Source organism: Erinaceus europaeus, chromosome 12, assembly GCF_950295315.1.
Source record: "Erinaceus europaeus chromosome 12, mEriEur2.1, whole genome shotgun sequence".
Lineage (NCBI taxonomy): Eukaryota > Metazoa > Chordata > Mammalia > Eulipotyphla > Erinaceidae > Erinaceus > Erinaceus europaeus.
In genome coordinates, this window is record NC_080173.1 from 12,306,009 (window position 1) to 12,330,479 (window position 24,471).

The 24,471-nt window shown below is 51.6% G+C and overlaps 1 protein-coding gene across 3 annotated transcripts in view; it reads left to right on the forward strand.

Annotated features, from left to right (window-relative positions):
• MYO15B (myosin XVB) overlaps positions 1-24,471 on the forward strand; it is a 41,236-nt gene that overhangs the window by 3,115 nt on the left and 13,650 nt on the right. For 2 of the 3 annotated variants that reach the window (XR_009552933.1, XM_060202755.1), the window contains exons 5-35: positions 258-354; positions 531-634; positions 811-874; positions 1,470-1,583; positions 1,721-1,882; positions 3,528-3,641; positions 3,724-3,782; positions 3,862-3,994; positions 5,225-5,320; positions 5,550-5,681; positions 7,367-7,492; positions 10,165-10,242; positions 10,436-10,551; positions 10,646-10,691; positions 11,204-11,328; positions 11,607-11,727; positions 12,008-12,184; positions 15,832-15,888; positions 16,195-16,252; positions 16,396-16,526; positions 21,485-21,580; positions 21,684-21,919; positions 22,018-22,196; positions 22,406-22,478; positions 22,815-22,976; positions 23,183-23,283; positions 23,399-23,475; positions 23,585-23,669; positions 23,849-23,920; positions 24,060-24,172; positions 24,274-24,459. Coding sequence is in view for 2 of the 3 variants with exons in the window: in XM_060202755.1 (XP_060058738.1) it covers positions 258-354; positions 531-634; positions 811-874; positions 1,470-1,583; positions 1,721-1,882; positions 3,528-3,641; positions 3,724-3,782; positions 3,862-3,994; positions 5,225-5,320; positions 5,550-5,681; positions 7,367-7,492; positions 10,165-10,242; positions 10,436-10,551; positions 10,646-10,691; positions 11,204-11,328; positions 11,607-11,727; positions 12,008-12,184; positions 15,832-15,888; positions 16,195-16,252; positions 16,396-16,526; positions 21,485-21,580; positions 21,684-21,919; positions 22,018-22,196; positions 22,406-22,478; positions 22,815-22,976; positions 23,183-23,283; positions 23,399-23,475; positions 23,585-23,669; positions 23,849-23,920; positions 24,060-24,172; positions 24,274-24,459 (3,490 nt within the window). In the remaining variant the exon portion in view is untranslated. The remainder of the gene's footprint in view (positions 1-257; positions 355-530; positions 635-810; positions 875-1,469; positions 1,584-1,720; positions 1,883-3,527; positions 3,642-3,723; positions 3,783-3,861; positions 3,995-5,224; positions 5,321-5,549; positions 5,682-7,366; positions 7,493-10,164; positions 10,243-10,435; positions 10,552-10,645; positions 10,692-11,203; positions 11,329-11,606; positions 11,728-12,007; positions 12,185-15,831; positions 15,889-16,194; positions 16,253-16,395; positions 16,527-21,484; positions 21,581-21,683; positions 21,920-22,017; positions 22,197-22,405; positions 22,479-22,814; positions 22,977-23,182; positions 23,284-23,398; positions 23,476-23,584; positions 23,670-23,848; positions 23,921-24,059; positions 24,173-24,273; positions 24,460-24,471) is intronic. The other variant, XM_060202754.1, reaches the window with a different exon arrangement.

Sequence of the window (24,471 nt, forward strand, 5' to 3'; positions counted from 1 at the left end):
GGGGTTTGCATGTGAACTGCAGCCTGGACTCTGAGGGCTGTGCTCCAGGCTGCAGTGCCTGCAGGTGCCCCTTAAACACCTCAGGGCATTTTTCCTGTTTCATCTCTATACCCAGGGTCAGTCTTTCCACATTTCCACAGAGGGGGAGATGAGGGGTCTCCTCTAGGATGGCTTTCACTTCCAGCAGGCAGCACACCCCACACTTCCTGTCTCCTGTGTGCCTTTTCCTGGAGACCCCAGCAGCCTCTCCTCTGCAGTGGACACAGTGGCTCAGGGAAGACAGAAGCTGCCAGAAAGATTGTGCAGTTCCTAGGCAGCCTGGAGCAGGGGCAGGCACGGGTCCGAGGTTGTCAGGTGAGGGGCAGGGCATCCAGGAGTGTCCGTGCTACTCCTCAGGGCTGAGAGAGGTGGTTGTCAGATCTCTGCCTCTTCCTTGAGGGCAGCCCCAGGTCGACTGTCTTCAGCTGGGATGCATGATGGGTGGGCACCACCATGTCCCCCGAGATTTACGAGTGCACCTCCCCATACAGCTGGGTGATGTGCTGCCCATGCTCCAAAGCTTTGGTCATGCCGGAACAGCCCTCAATGCCAACGCCAGCCGCTTTGGCCAGGTCCTGGACTTCTTCCTACAGCAGTAAGTGATAGGGGTCGGTAATCTGACAAAGGACCTGAAGGTGCTCAGGTCAGTCTCCTTACGGAGGCCAAGACTGTTGGCTTCAGCTAATAGTGGTTCACTTTCTGGGTGGGGGCTTTGGGTTATATGTAGTCTGGGCAAATCCCCCCCACACACCCAGTCTCTGGTGCCCACAGCGGGGTCATCGTGGGAGCGTCTGTTTCACATTATCTGTTGGAGACCTCAAGGGTGGTGTTTCAGGTAAGACCTACCCTTCTAGTGGCTGGGACATTTCTCACCTGGAAGGACATTGGATTTTCATGAGTGAGGTCCCCTGTTCAATCCCCAGCACAACATGTACTGTAGTGGTGACATTACTTTTTCTTTTTAATGTTTTATTTTATTTATTTATTCCCTTTTGTTGCCCTTGTTGTTTTATTGTTGTAGTTATTATTGTTGTTGTTTTCGTTGGATAGGACAGAGAGAAATGGAGAGACGAGGGGAAGACAGAGAGGGGGAGAAAAAGACAGACACCAGACCTGCTTCACCCCCTGTGAAGCAACTCCCCTGCAGGTGGGGAGCTGGGGGTTCGAACCAGGATCCATAGACCAGTCCTTGCGTTTTGTGCCACGTGCACTTAACCCGCTACGCTACCGCCAACTCCCCAGTGGTGATATTTCTTTCCCTCTCTCTCTTCCCCCCTCTCTCTTATGTTTCATGTGAAACTCTCTCTCATATGCCATATATAAAATAAATCGTAAAAGACCCACCCACCCAGACCTGCCTCCCCTGGGCTTGGATGCCAGGAGCATAGGACTAGGCACTACTCTCCCTAAGCTATTCCTTCTCCCCAAAGGCCCAAGCTGAAAGAAACTTCCATGTCTTTTATGAGCTGCTGGCAGGGCTGGACCCCATGGACAGGGAGCGTCTTTCCCTGCAGGACCCAGAGACTTACTACTACCTCAACCAGGTGAGGGGGAGATCATTTGAATTGGGTGACAGGGCCAGCCCATGAAAGGGTCTCAGTGCAGGGGTCTGAGTAGAAGGTGGAACAGAGGGAGCCCTTGGGTGGCCAGGTCCTACCTCTCATGCTGATGGTCTCTGCAGGGCCACACCTGCCAGCTGCCGGGCAAGAAGGATGCCCAAGACTTCCCAGAGCTGGTGAAGGCCCTACAGATGCTGGGTTTGTGCCCTGAGGAGCTGAGCTCAATCTGGGCTGTGCTGGCCGCCATCCTGCAACTGGGCAACATCTGCTTCTCCTCTTCTGAGGTGGGCTCCCCATGGGCAAGGGCCAGTGCGTGCTCATTGGCATGATCAGGACAGCAAGATCACCAAGCATGTAGGATATTGTGAAAAATGTATTCAGATAAAGACAGGAAGACAGGGAGAGAGAGAGAAGGAAAGAAACCACAGCACCGAGGCTTCCTTCAGTGTGGTGGTGGCAGGTTCAAACCTGGGTCACATGCAAGACAGAGTAATTCCATTATCCAGGTGAGTCATCTTGAGTTATGGACTAACTAAGCAGTTATTATGTTGTTGACTCTGTATAAATCACTAGATATGGGCTAGGCGGAAGCACAACAGGTTAAACACACATAGTACAAAACTCAAGGACCCGAGAAAGGGTCCCAGTTCAAACCCCCAGCAGGGAGGTCACTTTTAAAGAGGTGAAGTAGGTCTGCAGGTGTCTGTCTTCCCCTCCCCTCTCAATTTTTCTCTGTCCTATCTTTTTTTTTTTTTAAGGGAAAAAATGGCCTCTAGGAGCACTGAACCCTCGCAATAATCCTAGAGGCCAAAAAAAAAAAAAAAAAACCACCACTATATAAGTATTTTATTTTCATTTAATTTTTTAATATTTATTCCCTTTTGTTGCCCTTTTTTGTGTTGTTATTGATGTCGTCATTGTTAGATAGGACAGAGAGAAATGGAGAAAGGAGGGGAAGACAAAGAGGGGGAGAGAGAAAGATAGACACCTGCAGACCTGCTTTACTGCTTGTGAAGTGACTCCCCTGCATGTGGGGAGCCGGGGCCTCAAATCGGAATCCTTAAGCCAGTCCTTGTGCTTTGCACCACCTGCACTTAACTCGCTGCGCTACTGCCTGACTCCCCATTTACTTTATTTATTTTTTTTATTAAAGTATTTATTAACACTGGAGAGAGAGATAAAAAGCCAGAACATCACTCTGGCACAATGACAGGGACTGAATCTCAGGCCCTCATGCTTTAATTAATTAATTAATTTGTTTTAATTTCTTGGGGCTGAGTGGTGGCGCACTTGGCTGAGCACATTTGTTACAATGTTATTTTTTATTATCTTTATTTATTTATTGGATAGAGACAGCCAGAAGTCAAAAGTGAAGGGGGAGATAAGGAGAGAAACAGAGAGACACCTGCAACCTTGCTTCACCACTTGCAGAGCTTTCCCCCTGCAGGTGGGGACTGGGGGCTCGAACCCAGGTCCTTGTTCATTGTAACATGTGCACTCAACCGGCCCCTGTACCCCATGCTTTATCCACAGCAGGGCCATCCTGGGCTGCATGCTTTATATTTAAGACTTATTTATTCCGTATGCAACAGAGTTTCACATGACAGTTTCAAGAGAGAGAGAGAGAAGCCAGAGCATAAGTCTGGTATGTACAACACAGGCGCAAAGCCCGTGCACTACCAACTTTGGTATTTCCCCAGCCATGTCTCTTGTTTCCCGTTCCTAGCACAATGCTAAAATGTAGGCTTGTTGCTTCCCTCTAACAATAAGACACTAGAGGCTCAGTGAGGGAAAGACCTGCTCAGGACTCCCACTTGGGACTCCCACTCCAGAGCTGACTCCTGCCTGCCCCGCTCAATCCTCGGGTGACAGGGAAGCTTACAGGGAAGGAGTGTGGCTACTCCTCTGTTCCCTCTCTCTTCTGTCCAGCGGGAATCCCGGGAGGTGGCCTCCGTGTCTAGCTGGGCTGAGATCCACACAGCTGCCCAGCTGCTGCGCGTGCCTCCTGAGAGTCTGGAGGGTGTTATAACCCGGCGGGTCACGGTGAGCCCCAGGACCCTCGGGAGGCAGGGTTTCCTCTTGGTGAGCACCTGTGTGTACCTTCTGCACCTCCTGTCCCCTCCAGGAGACACCCTATGGCCGGGTTTTCAGATCCTTGCCTGTGGAAAGTGCCATCGATGCCAGGTGATTATGGGACCAGGTCACAGCCGTTGCAGGGCAGGCCTGTCACTATGCTGCCTGGGCTCACCACCTCTGCCCACAGGGATGCCCTGGCCAAGGCCCTGTATTCGAGGCTCTTCGCCTGGCTTCTCAGGAGGACCAATGAGCAGCTGGCGCCACCCAGGGAGGGAAGCAGCACAGACACTGTCACTGTCACGGATGTCTATGGCTTTGAGGTCACCCTTTGGGATGGGGTGGGACCAAGAGTGGGGTGCTCGTCCCCCAGTGGTGATTGGCCACCTGGCTATAGGATTCCTGCTGGATGAGCTGTACTGGGGATGGAGTATGAGGATCCAGAGGAGATGGAGCAGGCCCTGGGTGTGGGGACAGGAGAGTCCAGCTGAGGTGTCAGCTGGCAGAGAGCTCCAAGGTTTCTCTCACTCACACCTCTCCGACTCCAAGAGGAGGATGTGCCCACCATGTGCCAAGACTGTTTCCAGGCAGGGCCTTCACTTCCTTCTCTGGCTCCCGGGTTGGGTGGTCGGGGGGCTGCAAGCATTCCTGGACGCTCTCCAAGAAGGGCTGGAGCCCCACGTCCAGGCAACATCCCTTCCATCCTCCTTCAGGGAGGTGTAGCATGGCACCCCACCTCAGAATCCTGCTACTTGCTAGTTGTATGGCCCTGGAGTTGTATGGAGTTAGTTCAGCTCTCTGAAGCCCAGTTTTCCCTCTTGAGAAGTGGGGCACAAGCAGGACCAGACCCATCGCGTGGACTGTGGTAATGACTCCCTGGAGAGCTGCCCTCCTCCATCCACCCCTGACTTTGTCTCTGGAGAGTTCTGTCCTGCTTGGCTTTGCAGGCTCACAGGAGCCTCAAAGGTGGCAGAAGACAGAGACTTCAGGGTGGGTACACCACTGCATCGCCTTCTATGCACCAGGAGGAGAGGGAGGGGAGCGTTTCACCTTGAGGTCTTTTCAGAGGGTCGTGTCCTCGGAGCAAGGTCCCCTTAGTCCCTGGATTGGTGCTGCTTACTGCCCCTGCCTGCTCTGTCGCGCTCACCCTTAATGCCCACCCCGGGTCTGTGCACATGCCCACTTCTGTGTGTTCTTGTACCTCAAAACAGACTGAACGCCTTTTACAAAGCTGCATGAAATGGGGCCTCCACAGGGTTTACTAGCAAGGTGCACGGGGAGCCTGCAATCCTCACAAGAGGACTGTTAGAAGGTGATAGGTGAATGTCAGGATTCCGATAGGCCGGAGGACAGGGTGCCTTGCAGACCCCGGGATGCCTGTGACATGAAGCCTGCCAGCTCACACTCTGTGCCTGGTGCCTTTGGAACTGACCCAGTGGACTCCACAGCTCCCCTGGGTGCCGAGGAGAGTGCAGGCAGCCCCCGTGGGAGGAGGAGAAGGCCCCCATGCTCCCACCTTGCATGGGCCATCCTCACCACTGGTGTGTCCCCAGGCTCTGCAGGTGAACGGCCTGGAGCAGATGTGCAGCAACCTGGCCAGCGAGCGCCTACAACTCTTCTCCTACCAGACTCTGCTGGCCCAAGAGGAGGTATGGGGGGGGGGGGTAAAGCAGGGAGCATCCAGTATTTCCTAGGCCAGAGAAGTCATTGTACTGAAAACCCTGTCCGTCTGTCCCTTGCCACCCGCCATGTGCTTTCGTGGCCCTTTGGGGCCTCAGTTTACTCATCTGTAAAATCGCAGCACCTGCTTGGACTGAGATGAGGCCACCCCCCAATTCAGGCAGGTTCTGTAAGTGCTCGCATGCTGCTTGTTCCCAGGAGCTATGTCGGCAAGAGCTGTTGCCCTGGGCACCGATCCTCCAGCCTCCAAGAGAGTCTTGCCTGGACCTCCTGGCCGACCAGCCACAGAGCCTCCTGCAGATCCTGGATGCTCAGACCTGGCGGGCCCAGGTGAGGGTTGGTCCTGTGAGTCCCCAGTGGTGGGGTCAGAGTGAGAGGGGTCAAAAGTGTGGCGCAGTCATGCCACAGATACCTCACACACAAATGACTTCCTAGGACCCTTCCCCCCTCCCTTTTACTTTCTTTTTTTTTTTTTTAATTTTATTCATTTATTTTTAACCAGAGCACCGTTCAGCTCTGGCTTATGGTGGTGCGGGGGAATGAACCTGAGACTTTGGAGCCTCATGCATGAGAGTCTGTTTGCATAACCATTATGCTATCTACCCTCCGCCCTCTTTTTTTTTCTTTTCTCCCAGGGTTATCTCGGGCTCAGTGCCTGCATGACAAATCCACTGCTCCTGATGGCCATTTTTACCCATGTTTTTCTTTCTATTTCTATTTGACAGGACAGAGAGAAATTGAGAGGGGAGGAAAGATAGAGAGGGAGAGAGAAAGATAGACAACTGCAGACCTGCTTCACCACTGATGAAGTGTCCCCCTACAGATGTGGAGTCAGGGTCCTTGTGCATGGTGATATGTACACTTAACTGGGTGCACCACTGCCCAGCCCCCATCTCTCCTCCTTTCTACTTTATAAAACAAGGTGTGCCAGGGGAGTTTGGCGGTAGCACGGCGGCTTAAGCGCACATGGCGCAAAGCGCAAGGAGTGGCAGAAGGATCCTGGGTCGAGGCTCCGGCTCCCCACCTGCAGGGGAGTTGCTTCACAGGTGGTGAAGCAGGTCTGCAGGTGCCTTTCTCTCCCCCACTCTGTCTTCCCCTCCTCTCTCCATTTCTCTCTGTCCTATCCAACAACGACGACAACAATAACAACAATAATAACTACAACAAGGGCACCAAAAGGGAATAAATAAATAAATATTTTTTAAAAATCTAAAAAAAAAAGTGTGTCAGCAGGGTATCTTTGCACGTTGACTCCTGCTCTAGGTGAAACTCCTTAAGGACTGGGGCCTTGTTAGGGGCTTCCTGTTGTGACTTGCACATGTCAGTGGCCACTAAATATTTATAAAGTAAATGGATGAATGAATAAGTGTGCTGTTAGAGATTTTAAAAAGGGGGGCGGGTGGTAGGACAGCAGGTTAATAACCACGCAAAGCACAAGGACCAGTGTAAGGATCCAGGTTCCAGCACCTGGCTCCCCACCTGCAGCGGGGGGTCACCTCACAAGTGGTGAAGCAGGTCTGCAGGTCTATCTCTCTCTGTCTCTGTCTCCCTGCCTCTCTCAATTTCTCTCTGTCTTAGCTAACAACAATAACAGTAATAACGATAACAACAATAAACAACAAGGGCAACAAAAAGGAAAAAATAGCCTCCAGGAGCAGTGGATTTGTAGTGTAGGCACCTAGCCCCAGCAATAACCCTGGAGGCAAAAAACAAAAATAAAACCTGGGAATGTAGCTCAGTGGTAGAGTACACACCTCCTGAGTTGGAATTTGAGACCTCATGCCTGAGAGTCCTTCTCCTTACCCACTGTGCCACCGTCCAGTCCAGGGTGCACAACAGGCACTTTATAGAGTCTCAAATGTGGGGTGATTCTTTCTCAGGTAAAAGACTTGGGAACAAAACCGCAGTTCACCGTGTCTGCAGAGTCTGTGGCATCTGGGATGCAGGGAGGCACCCATAATCTAGAGGGTGGGAGCAGCCTGCAGAAAGCCTGAAGAAAGTCTTCCTCTTATCAGGCCACTGACCACACCTTCCTCCAGAAGTGCCACTATCACCATGGCGATCACCCGTGCTATGTCAAGCCCCAGCTGCCCCTTCCTATCTTTGCTGTGCGGCATTATGCGGGGACTGTCACCTACCAGGTATTTGGCCTCGGGAAAGGACTCCCTGGGTGAATCAGCAAGGCAGCGTGATGTGATCGTGGTGCCTCTCCCTGTACTGCGTCACCTGATGGCAGAGAGGAGTAGATGGGAAATGTCTTCCAAAAGTTGGTCATCTGTCCCAGCCTGGGCCTTGGACCCTACCCAGTCTGAACATGATTTACTGAGTTCTGGAGGAAACTCACAGGGTGGAGTCTTGGAACCCTCCAGCCAAGAGAGGAAGTTACGTGGGTCACGACTCTGATAACCTTAGTCATCTCTCTACCTCTGTTGATGCCCTCCCAAGTCCCACACTTCCTGTGGCTCCACAAGAAAGGAACAAAAACAGGCAGATGACATGAATGAACATTTCTCTAAAAAGATACACAGATGGGGAGTCGGATTGGTTAGCACAGCTGGTTAAGCACAGGTGGCACGAAGCACAAGGACTGGCTTAAGGATCCTGGTTTGAGCCCCCGGCTCCCCACCTGCAGGGGAGTTGCTTCACAGGCGGTGAAGCAGGTCTGCAGGTGTCTGTCTTTCTCTCCCCCTCTCTGTCTTCCCTCCTCTCTTCATTTCTCTCTGTCCTATCCAACAGGGACAACATCAATAACAACAACAATAATAACTACAATAACAATAAAAAACAACAAGGGAAACAAAAGGGAAAATAAATAAATATATTTAAAAAATTTTTAAATGATACACAGATGGCCAAGAAGTGTTTGAAAAGTTGTGCAACACCGGTAACCATTAGAGAAAGGGAGATCCAAATCACTTCACTCCCTCTAGGAGGGCTGTGATTTCTACCAGGATTCCATTTTTAAAAATGAAAAATAGTGCAGGAGAAATAGCATAATGGTTATGCAACAAGATTTTCATTCCAAGGTGGGGGTAGATAGCATAGTGGTTATGCAAAGAGACTCTCATGCCTGAGGTTCCAAAGTCCCAGGTTCGATTCCCACACCACCATAAGCCAGAGCTGAGCAGTGCTCTGGTTAAAAAAAAAAAAAAAAAGACTTTCATTCCTGAGGCTCCAAAGTGCCAGGTTCAATCCCCAGCACCACTACAAGCCAGATTTGAGCAGTGCACTGGTCTCTTCCTTTGCCTCTCCCCTCCCCACTTCATTACAATAAAACAAATAAAAATATCTTTTAAAAAATGGAAATAAGTATCGGGAAAGATGTATGTAGCTGAAACCCTCATACATTGTTGGTGGGAATAAGGAAAGCAACATGGAGTTTCCTCCAAAAGCTGATCTTGCAATTACCACTTGACATGGCAGCCCCACTCCTAGCTAGACACCCAGAGGAACGGAAAGCAGGGGAACAGAGGGTTCTCTCTCTAGAGAGTCCCTGAAGAAGAAGCCCTGGGGGGGAATGAAGTGGCACCTCCTTATGACTTTGATTGACTTCTCTCTGATGATTAATGATGTTGACCACCTTTTCACAGACTACTTGACCATGTGTGTAATTTCTCCTCCTCCTCCTCCTCCTAATACTTACCTGTTTCTTTGCAGGGGAAACCAAAGCATCACTCTAACACATGTGATATTAGAGCTCAAGCCCAGAGCCTCATGCTTGAGAGTCCAGTGCTTTATCCTATATGCCACCTTCCAGTTGGCACTCAAATGTCTTTTTTAGAGAACGGTGATTCAAGTCACCTGCCTGGTTTTGAATTGTTTTGTTCTTGTTGAGTTTTAGGAATCCTTTATATAATCTGGATATTCTGCAAAGCAAAATAAGATTTGCAAATGTTTACTCTCTTAAATACTGTCTTGAGGCTGGGAGGATAGCATATGATTATGTAAACAACTTTATCGGAGGTTCTGAATTCAGTCTCCAGCAGTTATAAGTCAGAGCTGAACAGTACTCTGGGTTAAAAACAAAATAAGGGGAGTCGGGCGGTAGCACAGCGGGTAAAGCGCAGGTGGCGCAAAACGCAAGGACCGGCGGAAAGATCTCAGTTCGAGCCCCCGGCTCCCCACCCGCAGGGGAGTCACTTCACAGACGGTGAAGCAGGTCTGCAGGTGTCTGTCTTTCTCTCCCCCTCTCTGTCTTCCCCTCCTCTCTTCATTTCTCTCTGTCCTATCCAACAACAACATCAATAACAGTAAAAAAGGGCAACAAAAGGGAATAAATAAATAAGTATTAAAAAAATAATAAGGGCCAGGCAATGGAGTGTTGCTGTAGTGTTGTATCTCTCTTATCTCTGCCTCTGTCTCTCCTGCCTCTTGATTTTCCCCGGCCTCTACCTAATAAAAAGCAGTGTCTTTAGAGTCACAAAAGTTTGATTTTGTTATGCAGTCTAATATTTGGGGGCACAGAGAGAGAAATTGAGAGGAAAGGAGGAGGTAAGAGGCAGAGAGAGACACTTGCAGCACTGCTTCACTACTTGTGAAGTTTCCTGCCTACAGGTGAAGACCAGGGCTTGAACCTGGGTCCTTGTGAACTGTAACGTGTGCGCTCCACTACCCGGTGTGCCGCCGCATGACTCCTGGTGTCTCACTCTTTTTCATGTGACCTTCCAGTTCCCCCAGTCTCCTTGGCTGAAGAGGTAAAGGTGGCCTTTTAACTCAGAACAGAAGAGAGCGGTTTCTTTGATAAAAAGGACCCATTACCACACCCAGTTTTTCCTTCTGGATGACTTTCTCCTCCCCACCTTGTCTCCTGCAGGTTCACAAGTTTTTAAACAGAAACCGTGATTATCTTGACCCAGAGATGGTGGAAATGCTTGGCCAGAGCCAGCTGCAGGTGCCCCAGCCAGCTTCCTGGGGACCCCCATCCCTCCACACTGCGTTTCTCCATTCTGTCCTTCCTGCCCAGATGGTCTTGCCCCTGGGGCATGTCCTCCTGACACCTTGGACCGTGGTGGGCTCACAGCACCCCTGCAGGGGTTGGGGTTGGGGGGCAGGCTGGGCCATAGACGGACCCTGTCACCCCACAGCTGGTGGGCATCCTTTTCCGGGAAGCGGAGCCCCAGGCTAGGGGAGAGCAAAGCAAACCCACGATGGCCTCATGTTTCCAGAAGTCCTTGGGGGACCTCATAGCCCAGCTGGGCAGGTGAGAGCCACGTCCCCCACACTGGACCCAGAAAGCTGAGTGGGGAGGGGATTGGTCTGTGCTCATGTGACCGACCCCCCTCTTCCTCCATCAGGAGCCATGTGTATTTCATCCAGTGCCTCAACCCCAACCCTGGAAAGGTGAGCTCCCCCACAGCTGGTCCTACGGCTGGCCCACTAGCCCTGCCCCTGAGGGAGGTGAGGTTTTGCCCTTCTCCCTCCTCGCACCGTCTGCATTGCCCACCACTTTTTTTTTCCCTCCAGTGTTATTGCTGGGCTCGGTACCTGCATCATGAATCCACTGCTCCTGGAGGCCATTTTTTCCCCCTTTTGTTGCCCTTGTTGTTGTAGCCTCGTTGTGGTTATTATTATTGTCATTGTTGATGTTGTTCGTTGTTGGATAGGACAGAGAGAAATAGAGAGAGGAGAAGACAGAGAGGGGGAGAGAAAGACAGACACCTGCAGACCTGCTTCACCGCCTGTGAAGCGACTCCCCTGCAGGTGGGGAGCCGGGGGCTTGAACTGAGATCCTTCCGCTGGTCCTTGCACCTTGTGCCACATGCGTTTAACCCACTGCGCCACCGCCCGACCCCCTGCCCATCACTTCTATCCCCTGCAGTCCTGCTGTCACTGACTCTCTCCCATGGTCACAGCTTCCAGGCCTCTTTGATGTGACTCATGTGGCAGCGCAGCTGCACCAGGCGGGTGTCCTGGAGGCGGTGTGTAACCGCAGTGCCAACTTCCCTGTACGCATGCCCTTCCGGGCCTTCCTGACCAGGTAGGGTCCCAGAGTGGGGGGACAGCCAGGAGCCCAGCCCCAGAGAGCCAAGAAGGACGAATAAGGCCTCCTGGAATTCCTTCAGTGGGTGCTGCACCCACCTTCCCAGGAGGCCCTCTTCTCAGCTCTCCTCCGACTGCTCACTACCCTCTCCCACTCCCTCACCATGTCTCCTTGATCTTCCCAGCAAAAAAACAGAAAGCACCCAGGGTGTCTGGCACACTACGGACTCTTTCAATATTTATTCTTGTTCCAAACTCCACTCTCTGTCTTGGGAGCAGATTTCAAGTCCTGGGCACAGACGGGCAAGGAGACTCCTGTGATCGGGAGAGATGTGGCACTGTGCTGAGCCAAGTGCTGGGGACTGAGTCACCCCTCTGTCACCTTGGAACCACCCAGGTGTGTGTGTGTGTGTGTGTGTGTGTGTGTGTGTGTGTGTGTGTGTGAAAACTGGTGCAGGAGACAAGCATGACAGGAAACAGAGAGGAATGAATGGGGATAAATGGGGCTGAAGACAGGATTTACAAATCTTTTGGGGGTAGTGAGGACAGAGGATGGGTCTGGGTTGGCAGATGTCAGAGTCAGCTCATTGTCTGACTTTATGGGAGGAGGCCTGAGGAGAGCACGGTGGAGGTGTATCCCAGCCCTCTGTCCCCTCCCACACACCCACCTGCCCAAGCCTCTGCTCCCAGGTTCTGCTGCAGGAGTCAGGCTGGCAGCAGCTGGAGCAGTGTTGGGCCCAGCGACGCACCCAGGCCCTCTTCACCCTGCGCCGCGGCCTCCGTGCCTGCATCTCCCACCAGCGCCTCCGCCTCCTGCCTCGGCTGCAGGCGCGCGTGCGAGGGCTCCAGGCCAGGTCTGTGGGGTTAGGGTGAGCCCACTGGGATCCTCAAAGTAGGGGGCAGGGTCTCTAGGAAAATCTGCCTGCCTGCCGTGCTGCCATCCCCTCAGTCCTGGGTTCCGGGACTTTGCCACCCTGATGGGTGCACTCTGCTTGAGTATCCTAGCAACCTCATTTAGCTGTCAAGGCCACACAAACCTCAACTCTTGGGGTCCCTTTTCTACACTGTTTTTATTCTGCAGCAAGAATTCTTTCTTTTTCAAAATTTTTTTATGTTTATTTATTCCCTCGTTACCCTTGTTTTATTGCTATAGTTATTATTATTGTTGTCATCGTTGTTGGATAGGACAGAGAGAAATGGAGAGAGGAGGGCAAGACAGAGAGAGGGGAAGAGAAAGACACCTGCAGACCTGCTTTCACCGCTTGTGAAGCGACTCCCCTGCAGGTGGGGAGGCAGGGCTCGAACCAGGATCCTTACACTTGTCGTTGCGCTTTGTGCCACCTGCGCTTAACCCGCTGCGCTACAGCCCAACTCCCAGCAAGAATTCTTTTTAAAAGCAGCCCTCCTCCACACCCACCTCCACCCCAGAGGGAGGAAACAAAAGTCAGGTATGCAGCTCAATGGTAGAGCAAATGCTTTGTAAGTGTGAGAATCTAGGTTCAATCTTTGGTATTTCTTTTTAAAAAAAAATTATTTATTTTATTTATTCCTTTCTGTTGCCCTTGTTTTTTTTATTGTTGTAGTTATTATTGTTGTTATCATTGTTAGATAGAACAGAGAGAAAGCAAGAAAGGAGGGGAAAACAGAGCGGGGGAGAGAAAGATAGACACCTGCAGACCTGCTTCACCGCCTGTGAAGCGACTCCCCTGCAGGTGGGGAGCCGGGGGTTTGGACCGGGAACCTTATGCCAGTCCTTGCACTCGGTGCCACCTGTGCTTTACTGCTTTACCTGCTGCACTACCACCCAACTCCCAACTATATTTCTTTTTTTTTTTTTTAAGAATTTATTTATTTATTCATGAGAAAGATAGGAGGAGAGAAAGAACCAGACATCACTCTGGTACATGTGCTGCCGGGGATCAAACTCGGGACCTCATGGTTGAGAATCAAATACTTTATCCACTGTGCTACTTCCCAGACCATGCGACTATATTTCTTAATCTCTCTCCTCTCCAGATGTTGGTAACCTCCTTTCTCTCTATTTTTTCCCTTTTCCATCCTCCCTTCCTCCCTTCCTTCCTTCCTTCCGATTTCCTATCTCTCTCTTTCTTTCTCTCCACCAATTTTAATATCACTTTATTGAGGTAGTGCTGATTTACAGGATTTTTGTTGTCATAAGAGTACATTTTCACTTTTCTCCAAGATAGGCACCAGTTTATTTCATCCTAATCTGCACACCATACTCTCGTCTTTATTCTTTTTACCACTCTACATATTTCCTCTAAGTTAACTCACATAGTATTTCCTTTTGTGTCTGCCTTATTACACTAAATAATATTCGAGGGGCCGGTTTGTGGTGCACCTGGTTGAGTACACATGTTACAGTGCTCAAGGACCCAGGTTCGAGCCTCCGGTCCCCACCTGCAGGGGGAAAGCTTTGCAAGTGGTGAAGCAGGGCTGCAGGTGTCTCTCTGTCTTTTCCCCTCTCTGTCTCCCCTTTCCTCTCGACTTCTGGCTATCTCTATCCAATAAAAAATAAAGATGATAAAATTTAAAAAATAATGATGTTCTTGAAGTTCATCCACATTGTAATATGTATCAGAACTTTATTTCTTTTTTTTATTTTTAAAAATATTTATTTCCTTTTGTTGCCCTTGTTGTGATTGATGTTGTTGTTGTATAGGACAGAGAGAAATGGAGGGGGGGAACAGAGAGGGGGAGAAAGACATCTACAGACCTATTTCATCGCTTGTGAAGCAACTCCCCTGCAGGTGGGGAGCCGGGGGCTCGAACCGGGATCCTTACGCCGGTCCCTGCGCTTTGCGCCACGTGCTCTTAACCCACTGCGCCACTGCCCCACTCCCGTAGATTTAATTTTTAAATATTTACTGGTTTGTGAGAGAAGAGAGGATCAGAGAGGATCACTGTGATGCATTCGATACCAGGGATCAAACTCAGGACCTCTTACACTGAGGTGTAATGCTCTCACACTGTACCACTTCCTTGGCTGCTAGATTTATTTTGAAATGTTGATTCTGTTCAAGGCTCCTTCCTTGAAGAGCCTGGTCTTTCTTACATCTGCAGAATTCTCAGATGGTGTTCAAATTCTCTTTTCTAGAACTTTCCAGTAGATTCCTGGTGACTTTTTTTTTTTCATTTTCAGAAGTTCTGCTTCTTAAATAATAATACCCTATGTTAGGGGCCAGGTGGTGGCACACCTACTTGAATGCACATTATAATGCACAAGGACCCGGGGTTCAAGCCCCCAGTCCCCACCCACAGGGAGAGAGCTTCACAAGTGGTGAAGCAGTGCTGCAGGTGTCTCTCTCTCTCTCTCTCTCTCTCTCTCTCCTTCTCTCTTCCTTCCATCTCAATTTTTCTCTCTCCAATAAAATAAAATAATTAATTATTAAAAATAATATCCCTGGCTATATTCTAAACGTTTACATCTCTTTATTTACTTGCTCTTATTGTGAGGACAGGCACAGCAATGATCTTCATTTTAAGGGTGATGGAACTGAAACAGAGGAATCGTCACTTAGGACTGAACAGGAGGGACTAACCTGAAGCCAGGTCATCATCTCTGGGGTCTAAGGTTCTAGCTACCCCCAACACTAAGCAGTTTTCGCATCTGCTTTTGAAGCCTTCTGTCCTTTTCCTCACTGCTTTTTGGCAAACACTCAAGAGTCTTCACTAGCCCATCAGTGTCTTGGCCTGGAGGATTCAGAGGCCCAGGGACCAGTTGCGATTCCTCACAGCCCCCACCCTGTCCCGGCCTCCAGGAAGCGGTACCTTCGTCGGCGGGCAGCTCTGGGACAGCTCACCACCATCCTGCTGGTGGCTCGGCCCCTGCTCTGGAGCCGCCAGAGGCAGCAGGTGGGGCGGCTGGGCGGGACTGTCTCTGGGGATCTCAGGGTAGAAGCCAGGCAGACTGGGCTGGCCAGGCGGACCAAGCCCTAGTGTCCACTCAGCTAGATAGTGGCACCAGGATCACGGGTTCAGGGACCGCTGCTGCCTTGTTCTTCCTGTTTCTCTCTGCCTGGCCAGGGCAAGCTGGGCCTTCAAGGAGGGTATCACCTTTCTTGGTCCCTGTATTTCCCCTGCTCCCTGCATCTGACTGTGCCCCCTCCTGCCTGGGGTGCTTGCCCATCCCCTTCAGTCTGCCCTCAGAGCCTATCTGTTCCCCTCTTTTGCCTGATGACTCGAATGTGAAGGCCATAAAGCAGCTCAAAGGTCAGTGCCCATATGCTGCCCCCTCACTGGCCCCGCCCTGGCTGGACTTTGTCCCCTGGGACCATTCCCTTCTTCCTGCTTTCTTCCCTGAGTCCCGAGAGAAGGGCAGGGCCACCCATAGCACGAAGGCGGGTGAGCGCCTTGGTGGCTTTGCGGGCAGGAGCAGGCCACCGGAGGTCTGAGCCAAAGACACAGCTAGAGATACCTCCAGGAGGCTTATGGTGGTTCCTCACGGGGGCACCAGCTCTTCCTGCCTTCCCCTTAACAGCGTGGGCACTGCAGTGACTGGCACAGTGGCAAAACCTCCAAGAAAATGCCAAGCATGGTACGTGGCTGGGAAGCTGGAGGGGTATTGCTGCGGCAAGAACCCACTGAACCTGGCACAGATGGAGGGAGAGTGGAGGCGGCCCGGGGGTACTGCTTTGGGTCCTATACCCCAGCGGCATCATTGTGCCAGCAGGGATGAGGGTGGGCATGCCCATGATTCACCCTAATCTGTCCCAGGTCTCCCTTTGTCTGAGTGCCCAGGATTAGAATCCTTGGTCCTTGGAGGGGAAGCATGGGGGTGAGGAGGTCACTGGGTCCCTGTGACCATTCCCTTATCACTCGGTCCCTGGCTCCTCTCTGTCAGGAGCTGGGGCGACTGGAGATCCCGGCGGAGCTGGCCGTGATGCTGAAGACAGCAGAAGGTGAGTCCTGACTGGCCTTGCTCTGCCGCGAGCCTTCCCCCAACCCTGCACTGTGCAGTGCGGGCTGGGCTGATGGGAGGACTTGGCCAGAGTCAGCGTTCTCACCTCTGAGTTTCTGGGCTGTCTCTTGCTGCTCCCCACAGGCCATCAGCTCACCCTGACTGAGAGCATCACTGAGTCCATGCCCCCAGAAGTGCCGGCACGGCCCAGCCTGACCCTCCCACCAGATATCGACCGTTTCCCCTTCTCCAGCTTCGTCTCCACCAGTTTTCAGGTGTGCCTCCCAGCCCTCAGCTCTCTCTGAGTATAGCCTCCAAGAAACCTCCCTGCTGACACCGACAGAAGTGTGAGGAACTGTGTCTGTTTCGTGCTCCTTTCTTCCTCTCCTCCCTCTCTTGTCACTGTGTGGGAACATGGGACCTTTGGTGCCTCAGGCATGAAGCCTCAGGCCTGGAAATATTTTTTTGCATAACCATTATGCTATCTTTCCAGCTCTAAAATAGTTTGTTTTTTTCTTTTCAAAAAATGGTATTTGGAAATGTGCCTAGAGCATAATCCCAGTTTGGTTCCAAACAATACTGGTGTGGCAGAGGGGGCAGCTTCATGCAGCTGCACTGCTCGGCCTGGACATGTCGCTGTGCTGTGCTACTTAGACCAGTGGTGCCTCGCCCTTACTACACCTGTGGCATTGCCCACCTTTGAAACGTGGCGTTGAAACAGATGTGATATCAAGGGACGCCGCCCAGGCTATGGTGCTGAATACATACAAGGGATTCATGACGGTGTGGTCGCTCTCGAGAATAAAATAGCTGGGTTTGTTTTTAATCACTTTATTGAGGAAATGTTGCTTTATAGAGCTGTTTTTATCATAGAGGTACAGTTTCATATCTCTGTAGGGTAGATATCAGAACACTTCACCAATGACCAAATTACCACCTCCCTCCCACACAGGCTACTGAGTCCCCAGGCCCCTTTCATTTCATTTTTAAATTTTAAGGTTTTGTCTTGGGCAGAGGGTAGATAGCATAATGGTTATGCAAAAAGACTCTCATGCCTAAGGCTCCAAAAGTCCTAGGTTTAATCCCCTGCACCAGAGCTGAAGCGTGCTCTAGTAAAAAAAAAAAAAAAGTTTCGTCTTTTAAAAAATATTTTTATTTACTTATTTATTTTTGGATAGAGACAGAGGGAGGGGAAAGATAGCATAATGGTTATGCAAAGGATTGTCATGCCTGAAGCTCTGAAGTCCCAGGTTCAATCCCCCATAGCTGAGCAATGTTCTGGGGTGGGGAGAAGTACATATATGTCAGAGAGAAATTGAGAGGAGGATATAGAGAGGGAGAGAGACAGAGAGACATCTGCAGACCTGCTTCACCACTTGTGAAGTTTCCGGGCTGCAGGTGGCCACTTGGGGCTTGAACCGGGGTCCTTACACACTATAATGTGTGCATTCAACCAGGTGCACCACTATTCAGCCCCTCTTTTTATTTTTTTCACATTTTGTTTTCTTATTTATTGGATAAAGACAGAGTGAACTCGATAGGGAAGGGGACATAGAGAGGGAGAGAGAAATAGAGATACCCACAGCACTGCTTTACCACTTGGGAAGCTTCCCCTCTTCAGGTGGAGACGGGGAACTTGAACCCAGGTCCTTGATCCTGTAATGTTCTCTCTCACAGGTGCACAACTGTCTGCCTCCTCCCCCACCCTGTGACCCCTTTCAATTCCCTCCTGTCCTTCCCACCCCCATTCCACTCCCTTGAGTCTTTGGATCTGCTGAAATAGAGCACCGTTTACTTATTTATTTATTTATTTATTTATTTATTTATTTATTTTTAACAGAGCACTGCTCAGCTCTGGCTTATGGCGGTGCAGGGGATTGAACCTGGGACTTTGGAGCCCCAGGCATGAAGGTCTTTTTGCAGAACCATTATGCTATCTACCCCCACCCTTTTATTATGTGTTTATTTTGAGCAAATTTCTTTAGTGTTTTTTTTTTTGTTATCTTTATTTATTTATTGGATAGGGACAGAAATTCAGAGGGGCGGGGGTGAGAGAGAGGGAGAGAGATAGACACCTTCAGCCCTGCTTCACCACTTGTGAAGCCTCCCCCCCTGCAGATGGGGATGGGGGCTCGAACCTGTGTCCTTGTGCACTGTAACATGTGTGCTCAACCAGGTGTGTCACCACCTGGCCCCTTGAGCAAATATTATTTATGATTCCTCAGCTGGGTTTATGCTGGTGCTAGGAATTGAACCTAGGACCTTTAGTGCCTCAGGCATGGCAATATTTTTGCATAACCATTATGCAAAATCCCCAACTCTAAAATTTTTTTTTTCTTTTCAAGAAGTGGGATTCAAACATGCACCTAAAGCCTGGTCCCAATTTTGTACAAAACAACACTGGTGAGGGGCAGTACTCTAGGTAGTTTGCAGACAAAGTGAGACCAGGGGCCAGCAGGATGGTCACCTGGAGAGTGTGCCTGCTTTGTCCTGTGCTTGGCCCAGATTCGAGCCCAGCCCTCACCAGACTGGAGGAAGCCCTGGCCTATGGCATCTCTCCCTCTGTCTCTTTCTGTCTGAAAAAGTTGACCCAGAGCAGTGAAGTCCTGGCGATGACAGCAAAACAAACCAAGTAACTGAATGGAAAGGAAGTTTCAAGTGTTAGCTGGTTATGTCTGTCAGTAAAATATGCGATCGTTTATCCTTCTCCATGTTTTATGCATGTGGCGGCATCAGTTTCCTAATTTGAAAGAGTATTAAGATACTTTCTGTTGGGGTCAAGGAGTAGCATGATGGCTATGCAAATGATTTCATGTCTGAGGCTTTGAGGTCCCAGGTTCAATTCCCCAGCACTACTGGAAGTCAGAGCTGAGCAGTGCTTTGGTAAAAAATTATATTCTTATAATATAAGACCTTATATATACAATTAATGAAATAAGGAATGAGAGCATGCCAGAGCAGACTTTTGTTTTTGTTTTATTTTGTTTTTACCTCCAGGGTTATTGCTGGGGCTCCATGCCAGCACTACAAATCTACCACTTCTGGCAACCATTTTTTTTCTTCTTTCTTTCTTTTTTTTTTAAATTTTTAAAAAATATTTATTTTATTTATTTATTCCCTTTTGTTGCCCTTATTGTTTTATTGTTGTAGTTATTATTGTTGTTGTTGTTGTTGGATAGGACAGAGAGAAATGGAGAGAGGAGGGGAAGACAGAGAGGGGGAGAGAAAGACAGACACCTGCAGACCTGCTTCACCGCCTGTGAAGCGACTCCCCTGCAGGTGGGGAGCCGGGGTTCGAACCGGGATCCTTATGCCGGTCCTTGTGCTTTGCGCCACCTGCGCTTAACCTGCTGCGCTACAGCCCGACTCCCTTTTTTTTTTAATTTTTTATTATCTTTATTTATTGAATAGAGTCAGCCAGAAATCGAGAGGGTAGGGGAGATAGGGAGAAAAAAAGAAAGACACCTGCAGACCTGCTTCACCGCTTGTGAAGCTTTCCCCCGCTTGTGAAGCTCTCCCCCTGCAGATGGGGACTGGGGGCTCGAACCTGGGTCCTGTGCACTGTCACATGTGCACTCAACCAGATGCACCACCACCCGGCCCCCCATTTTTTTCTTTCTTTTTTTCAATTTCCTCTCTTTTTTTAAATTAAAAAAAATTATTTATTTATTATTGGAGAAACAGAGAAATTGAGAGGGGAGGAAAGATAAAGAGGGAGAGAGACGGGGTCGGGTTAAGCGCACATGGTGTGAAGCGTAGGGACTGGCATAGAGATCCAGGTTCGAGCCCCTGGCTCCCTGCCTGCAGGGAGGTCACTTTACGAGTGGTGAAGTGGGTCTGCAGGTGTTTATCTTTCTATCCCCCTCTCTGTCTTCCCCTCCTCTCTCCTTTTCTCTCTGTCCTATTGTTGTTGGATAGCCAACAACAATGACATCAGTAACTATTAATAACCACCACAACAATAAAACAACAAGGGCAACAAAAGGGAAAATAATAGCCTCCGGGAGCAGTGGATTCGTGGTGCAGGTGCTGAGCCTTGGAGGCAAAAAAAACAAAAAAAAGGAGAGAGACAGAGAGAGAGAGGCGTGCAACCCTATTTCAGCACTCATGAAGCTTTCCCCCTGCAGGTGGGGACCTGGGTCCTTGTTCACTGTAATGTGAGTGCTTAACCAGCTATGCCACCATCTGGCTCCCTAATTTACTTTCTATTTTATCTGATAGGACAGAGAGAAACTGAGAAGGCAGGGGAGATGGACAGGGAGAGAGAAAGATAGATTCCTCCAGGCCTGCTTTACCACTTGTGAAGCATCCCCCCTGCAACTGGGGAGCAGGGGCTCGAGCCAAGGTCCTTGCACATAATAATCTGTGCGCTCAGTCAGGTGAGCCACCACCTGGTCCCCAGAGCATTACTCTTGGTGTACATGGTGCCAGGGGTTGAGCTCAGGACCTCGTGCTGCAAGTCCTATGCACCCCTGCAGTGCTGTTACTCAGGTTACTTCTGATCTTTTTTTTTCTTTATTGAAGGGATTAATGGTTTACAGTTAACAGTAAAATACAGTAGTCTGTGCTTGTGTATTCAGATCCATTTTTAGAAGGCAAGCAAAATAGCTCCCTTGGTGGAGGTGGGCAGTGGCATGCCTGGTGAAGTGCACATAGTACTAAGTGCAAGGATCCATGCTAGGACCCAGGTTCGAGTCCCTGTTCCCCACCTACAGCATGGACACTTCACGAGTGGTGAAGCAGGTCTGCAGGTGTCTATCTTTCTCTCTCTTTCTCCCCCTCCTCTCTCAATTTCTCTCTGTCCTAGTGAATGAAAAGAAAAAAAGGGGGGGGGATTTGCTGGCAGGAGCAGTATGACACTGATCCCCAGAGAAAACCCTGGAGGCAAAACAACAACTACAAAACAGTAACAATAACCCTCACTTGGCTAGTGTGCTGCTTTGCCATGTACACATCCCAGTTATGAGTCTGGCCCCACCTCACTGGAGGAAGCTCTGGTGCTATGATTTCTTTCACTTTCTCTCTGCATCTCTATCTTCTCTGTATCTACAAAAAAAAAAAATAATAAGAAGAAGAAATTATAAATCCATTTTGAAGATGGCTTTCTTGCCAGCCCGGCTCCAGCTTCAGCTCAGCTGCTGGGGTGGGTCTCCCAGAGGATCCCTCAGGACTGCCTCCTGTGGGTCAGCAGGAACCAGCTCCTACCCAGGTGCTTTCACCTCCTTCCTCCCAGGAGCCATCTCTGCCCAGCCCCGGCCAGCCCCTGGCCAAACCCCTGACCCGGCTGGATGGTGAGAACCCTCAGCGAGCCCTGGACATCAACAAGGTGGTAAGTGACAGTGTGGAGCCGGGACAAGGAGGGCCCAGACAAGGACCGGACCCTGGGTGCTGTCCAACTAGATGAATGGACCCCAGCGTGTCCTGTCCTGCAGATGCTGTGGCTTCTGGAGGATGGGTCCCTACCACCCTGGCAGGAGCAGACGCTGGGCACGTACCTGGTGCGGCAAGGCCTGCGCCGGCCGGGCCTGCGGGACGAGCTCTTCAGCCAGCTGGTGGCCCAGCTCTGGCACAACTCAGATGAGCAGCAGAGCCAGCGCGGCTGGGCCCTCATGGCTGTCCTGCTCAGTGCCTTCCCCCCAATGCCAGCCCTGCAGAAGCCACTGCTCAAGTAAGGGGCCCCGAGGGGGAGGGCTCAACAGTGGAATCAGCAAACTGGCCCTCTCCCATCCGCCTGCTACCACAGCAGCCCCGTGCTGTCCTCCACAGATTCGTGTCTGACCAGGCCCCCAAAGGCATGGCGGCTCTGTGCCAGCACAAGCTGCTAGGAGCCCTGGAGCAGACACGGCTGGCCCCTGGGGCTGCACGGGAGCACCCCCCTACCCAGCTTGAGTGGAAGGCTGGATGGCGGCGGGGTCGCATGACACTGGATGTCTCTACGTTCAGTGGTGATGTCTGGCTCTGGCCTCCCCAGACCCTGCCCCCTTCCTCACCCTCCCCTGGACCCAGGACCCACTTCCACCCAATGGCTGCCCCCACTCCTGCCCCAACACGACCCTGGTCTCCCCTCTGTCTGCTTTTGGATTTGGGGAAAGTAGTCCCTTCTGTTCAGGGTCGACTTTCTGCCCCTCACTCAACTCTACCCTTGTCCATGCAGACGAGTGCTATTCAACTGAGGTGGAGTCCTGGACCACTGGGGAGCAGCTGGCTGGCTGGATCCTGCAGAGCAGGTGCGGGGGCACCTGGGGGTGGGGGTCCCATCCTCATCCTCCCATGGTGGGCCTCTTGCAGTTGTTGCAGGCCCAGAGCCAAAGCCTGCTCCCTGTAGGGTAAGTGGGCATGGGGAGCAGTAGAAACGGTACTTAGCACCCAGATTCTAATGACCTGATCAATAAATGAGTGAACACTCAGAGTCCTATCTAGGTGAAAGGATCCCCTCTCCCTCTCCCCTACCCATGGGGTCTTCATCCAGCTTCCTGCCCCCTCCTGCAGCTCCTCGACCCACCCTTGTCCTTATAACCATTTGGGGAAGTTAACTGCCCTTTGGAAATCCTGGTCCCTCCTAGAGGTCTGGAGTCGCCTCCCCGTGGCTGGTCTGTGTCACTGCACTCTGGGGACTCCTGGAAGGACTTGGCGGGCTGTGACTTTGTGCTGGACCTGATTGGCCAAACTGAGGACCTGGGGGACCCAGTCTACTCCCACAGCTACCCCATCGGCCCCCAGGGCTTGTAGGTGTCCCCCAGCATCCCTGCTTCCAGCCTGCTCCTGTCCCTGTCCTGTGCACCCTAGGGTCCTCGGTGCTGCCGTGGGCCTCATCCTCCCCCTCTCCCACTTCCTGGCGTCTACCCTCACAGCGGCATCTACACCTTGTCTCAGCCTGGGTGCCACACCCAGCCAAGGTACCCCCTTAGCTGGACATACTTGTCTCCTGCAGAGCTGATGACATCCCCCCTGCCCCTGGTGTCCAGGCCCCCTCCCTGCCCCCGGGCCCCCCTCCAGGCCCAGCCCCAACACTGCCTGGCAGGAGCCACACAGGTAAGGCCAGAGCGGGCACACTGGGGTTGGCAGAGTTCTGGGGACGGGGGTGCAGGAAGCACCTCCAATCCCCACCCCAACCCCCTGGTGACACTAACCTCCTCTGGTCCCGCAGGCACATCCCAGACCTCAGGGAGTCTGGATGGCTTCCTAGACCACCTCTTTGAGCCAGTCCTCTCCCCAGGCCTCAGTGTAAGTGTCCTACACAAATACCCGCTGAGCTCTACCCCAGTGGGGCCTCTGTTACCCTTCCCACGTCCCCTAGAACTCTAGCTCTGACCCTGTGACCTTTGCCCTTCAGGATCTGGAGCAAGGCCGGGCTCTTAGCAGTCGCATGAAGGGTGGGGGCTCCATTGGGCCCATGCACCAAGGCGGCTACCCCATGGGTGAGTGCGGGGCCCAGAACTCAACAGCAGGGGAGGCATGGCCTGGGAATCCCTCTCCCAGACATCTGGGATGGCAGCTTGGGCCAGCATCCCAGTTGGATGATCTCTGTCTGGAACTAGAAGGAGGTGGGGATCTGGGGGTGAGGAAAGAACTCACCTGGGAAGACCTGTCTTCCCAGTGTACCCGGGAATGATGCAGATGCCAGGATACCAGCCAGCCATGATGCCAGCACCCATGCCCATGATGCCAGGTAAGCCTGGCCCTGGGTACCAGGGTCCCTCACAGGTAAGGGATGGAAGAGGGAGGGGCCCTCCAGGGGCCCAGCAGGCAGAGGACTCCGGGATTGATCCTGATGCTCACCCCTCCCACCCTACCTGCCACACTCGCAGCTATGATGGTGCCCCCCCAGCCACCGCTGCCACAGCCCGTGCTTCCCAGTGTGGATTCGAGGCAGCTGGCACGTGAGCAGCAGAACTTCATCAACCAGCAGGCGATGATCCTGGTGAGGAGCACAAGGCCCACCACGGGGCAGCCCAATGGAGCCAGGTGTGTGGGGCTGGCCCAGACTGGTCTTTCACTTGGCCAACATCCCAACCCCTCCAGGCCCATCAGATGACTGTCCAGGCCATGAACCTGTCCTTGGAACAGCAGATGCGTCAGGAGAGAGGCAGTGGGCAGCACTCGCACCAGGCCTCACACCCAGCCCCTGCAGCTGCCTCTCCTGTGTCTGCTACCCCAGCCAGCGCCCCCAAGTCCAAGAAGCCCTCAGTTCCCCCGGAGGTGGAATGGGTGGGTGCCTGC